This window comes from Plasmodium gallinaceum (assembly GCF_900005855.1).
Source record: "Plasmodium gallinaceum strain 8A genome assembly, contig: PGAL8A_v1_10, whole genome shotgun sequence".
Classification (NCBI taxonomy): Eukaryota; Apicomplexa; class Aconoidasida; order Haemosporida; family Plasmodiidae; genus Plasmodium; species Plasmodium gallinaceum.
In genome coordinates, this window is record NW_021628239.1 from 739,298 (window position 1) to 740,169 (window position 872).

The following is an 872-nucleotide window of genomic DNA, read 5'->3' on the forward strand; positions in this document are numbered from 1 at the left end:
TATAATTTTATACTTTGTGCCATTTAAACAAAATTTTATTTATAAATTTATTTTAATTTTTTTTTTTTTTTTTTTTTTTTTATATCTTTAATATAAAAAATAATGAATTTATTTAAATTTTTTTTTTTATTAAAAAAAATATTACTAAAAAAAAAAAATATTATTAAAATTTTATATTCATATATGTGTTTTACATTATTTCTACTAAATATTTTTATAAGTATTTATATATTCCTTTTATAAGAAACTTATATATTTAAAAATTATCATTTTTTAAATTGTTAAGAACAACATTTATATATTCCATTAATAATTTTAAACCAACTTAATAAAAAGCAACGACTAATATAAAAATAGTAGTAATTAAACGTCTCTTATTTATTTTTTTTTTTTTTTTTTACACCTCTTTATAAGCATTTTAATTTTAACTAAAAAATTTCCCTTTTGTTTAATTTTAAAAAAGAGAATTATTCTTTTAAAAATTACAAATACAATTTTAAATATGATTTTTGTATTTTTTAAAATTATTTTAATAAAAAAAAAAAAAATAATAAAATAAAATAATTCCTTTATTATGTATAGCTTTATAAGCAGAAAAGATATTTTAAAACACAATTTTTAAATAGATTATTTAAAAAAGTAAAACTAAAAATTTATTATTTTCTTAATTATTACCAATAAAAGTACCATATATATATACACCTTTTATTTTTTTTTTTTTTTTTTTCTTGTTTCTCCTAATTAATTCTATGTAGTTACTTTTTTTTTTTTTTTTTTTATATAAATTGTAAATTCTTCTGATTCACAAGAATATAATTCTTTTATATCCTATCATAAAAAGAATAAAAAAAAAAAAAAAAAAAAAGGAATTC

General features: G+C 12.2%; 1 protein-coding gene across 1 annotated transcript in view; it reads right to left on the bottom strand.

The window, feature by feature from the left end:
* Positions 1-747: 747 nt before the first annotated feature.
* Positions 748-872, bottom strand: part of PGAL8A_00019000 (conserved Plasmodium protein, unknown function) — a gene marked incomplete at both ends in the record, with an annotated part of 2,187 nt that continues 2,062 nt past the window's right edge. Inside the window, one exon of the mRNA XM_028671595.1 lies at positions 748-828. Coding sequence (XP_028528232.1) covers positions 748-828 — 81 coding nt within the window. The remainder of the gene's footprint in view (positions 829-872) is intronic.